The sequence below is a fragment of the Acyrthosiphon pisum genome, chromosome A1 (assembly GCF_005508785.2).
Source record: "Acyrthosiphon pisum isolate AL4f chromosome A1, pea_aphid_22Mar2018_4r6ur, whole genome shotgun sequence".
Classification (NCBI taxonomy): Eukaryota; Metazoa; Arthropoda; class Insecta; order Hemiptera; family Aphididae; genus Acyrthosiphon; species Acyrthosiphon pisum.
The window spans coordinates 139,077,275-139,079,730 of record NC_042494.1 but is presented as its reverse complement, the minus strand read 5'-3'; the positions used below and the strand labels follow the sequence as shown (position 1 = coordinate 139,079,730).

The 2,456-nt window shown below is 27.6% G+C and overlaps 1 protein-coding gene across 1 annotated transcript in view; it reads left to right on the top strand.

Annotated features, from left to right (window-relative positions):
- Positions 1 to 1,708: 1,708 nt before the first annotated feature.
- LOC112935894 (cytochrome P450 4g15-like) overlaps positions 1,709 to 2,456 on the top strand; it is a 6,299-nt gene continuing 5,551 nt past the window's right edge. Inside the window, exons 1-2 of the mRNA NM_001365132.1 lie at positions 1,709 to 1,894; positions 1,970 to 2,079. Coding sequence (NP_001352061.1) covers positions 1,729 to 1,894; positions 1,970 to 2,079 — 276 coding nt within the window. The 5' untranslated portion in view covers positions 1,709 to 1,728. The remainder of the gene's footprint in view (positions 1,895 to 1,969; positions 2,080 to 2,456) is intronic.

Genomic DNA, 2,456 nt, shown 5'->3' with positions numbered 1-2,456 from the left:
AGGTGTGTTTTATGATTTTATTGCTATTATTTTAATTTATTTTACTATTAAAATTATTATTTTGTTAGTAATAAAGTAGGTAGTTTTTTTCTTCCAGATAAGGATGATCCTGTGACAATACAAACTTATGTTTTTCAAATAGGAAACCCATTTTTCCCTTTTAATAATTCAGCAAATATAATTTTTTCGAGAATTTAAAATCTAAGTCTTGGGTAATACAAAGTACTCATATATAAAAGCTTATATTTCTATCGAAGTGTACAGATCCATTTTACTGTTATTGTAAGGTATGGAAAGTGTTAGAATGTACGTGCTTAGAAAATATTTAAAATTTGTGTTTTTGAACTTGTTGAGTTATACTCAACTATAGGCTTAATGAATAATGAACATGATAACAAATTTTAAATTCTGAGTGGAGCGAAGAACTTATTGAATTTACAATGATGAGTGTTTTTTTTATGAATGTATACATGACACCTGATAAATATTCAAAAAAATGTCTCGATGATTATCATCTTCTCTGGTGGAAAAGTAGGAAAACCTCCGCGTTCTTATTCCGGATGCCAGTCCGCAGTGACCGTGCCGTCTCATGTGTAATTGAAACTTTTCTAGTATATTAATATAACTATAGTTATATGTTATTCACACGGTAACATTTTCAAATGCAAAATAAATATTAACTGCAAGCATTAATCCAACCTAGGTACTACATTGCTAATAGTTAAATAAATTACTTTAATAGTAACAATATCATTCAAAAAAAGGATATAAAATAGACTGTCTTCGCTCAGATTTGTTTATCGTCTAAAAAGATTTTATATCACTGAATTCAAGTTAAACGCATTCAATACAAGTTAGACAAATTTTAATAAAATATTGGAATTGTCAATTGGTGTCAATACCAATTTTTAACCAGATAATTTGCTTATAGGACTAAATAGGCAAAAATGTACTCATCAATGTCCCTTAATAAATAAGGGCCCGCTTCAAATAGAAAACCATAATTAACGTTAAGAAACCTTTTCATAAAAGTAAAAGCATCAGTTTCGGTATTAAAATTAATTCTAATAAGGGTTTCGTTTATTTTCAGTAAGGATCCAGTCCCTGATCTGGCTTTCCATAATTTTTCTAATTTTTTTTTTTAATCGACTATAAATAATAATAATTTATATATCCCTTTGCATATTTTAGTAATAAATTTCATACTTACGTTTCAAAATAACTAAGCCACATTTAGCAATTTATTATGACTTAAACTTTTTTATGGGTGACGCAATTTACCTATTCTGGCTTTACCTATTTAAAATTTAATTCAGATTCAGATCAAGAATATAATTATAATGATTTGTAAGTCATTATAACATAATCTGATAAAATGAAAATCAAAACCTATATAAGAAGGTTGTAGATATGTTACCGAATAAAATCCATTAATAGTTTTTGTCTTCTTCGGTTGTCGCGTAGATACATGCAAAATGCTATAAGTAAAATAGTAGTACATACCAACAAATAATTTTTAGGTTACAATAATAATTATATATTTTTAGTATATAGTATAAGATGTATAAATCGTGCGATTAGCTGATATTTTTCGTTTTTAATTTGAAATTAAAGTTTGTAAATCATTAACACCAATACATATAGAAATAACAAATGTTTTTTTTTTTTTTTATATAGAAGTGTCATTGAAAACACTCAGTCGCAGTGGATTTAAATTTCAAATTGACAATGATTGAAATAATTGTTTACATAATTGTTGTTATTTTCATTGTGATGTGGTGTTACTTTAAATGGCACAACAGGCCCTTTGAAAAATTGGCAGCCAGAATGCCAGGACTTCCAGCATACCCTTTCATTGGATCATTGTATACATGTATTGGAGTGACGTCAGAACGTAAAAAAAAATAATATATTCCCAAAATAAAATAATTAAATATTCCATAAACTTATATTTTTTGATGTTCTTCAGAGCTCAGGAGCAGAATACTTGATTTGGTGAAAGATTATAATTTAGGGCCAATTAAATGCTGGATGGGACCATATTTTGGAGTTTTCATTGTCAGACCGGAAGACATACAAGTAATTACATTTTTAAAAAAAACAGATGTACTGGGATTCTGTTTTGAAAAACCGAGATATTTTTGAGATCTATGTATTATTACACTTTTCATTTAATATAATGGTACATTTGGACAACAATTATAACAAAGTTTAACATAATCATATTTTACATTGATAGTTTATGTATAGGTACCTATACATGTAAAAATGTTTGTTTTTACCAAATTGTGATTTACTCTTATATAATTATACCATCACTATGTACGAAAACCACATTAATTTACAATTTCAAAATAGTTAAGAGGACGCCACACCCGCATTTGTTGTCTCCGTCTTACAAACGCGCAACATACCAAATTTATGCTCAGCAGTTCACATTTTTGCCGTTAGCTTAA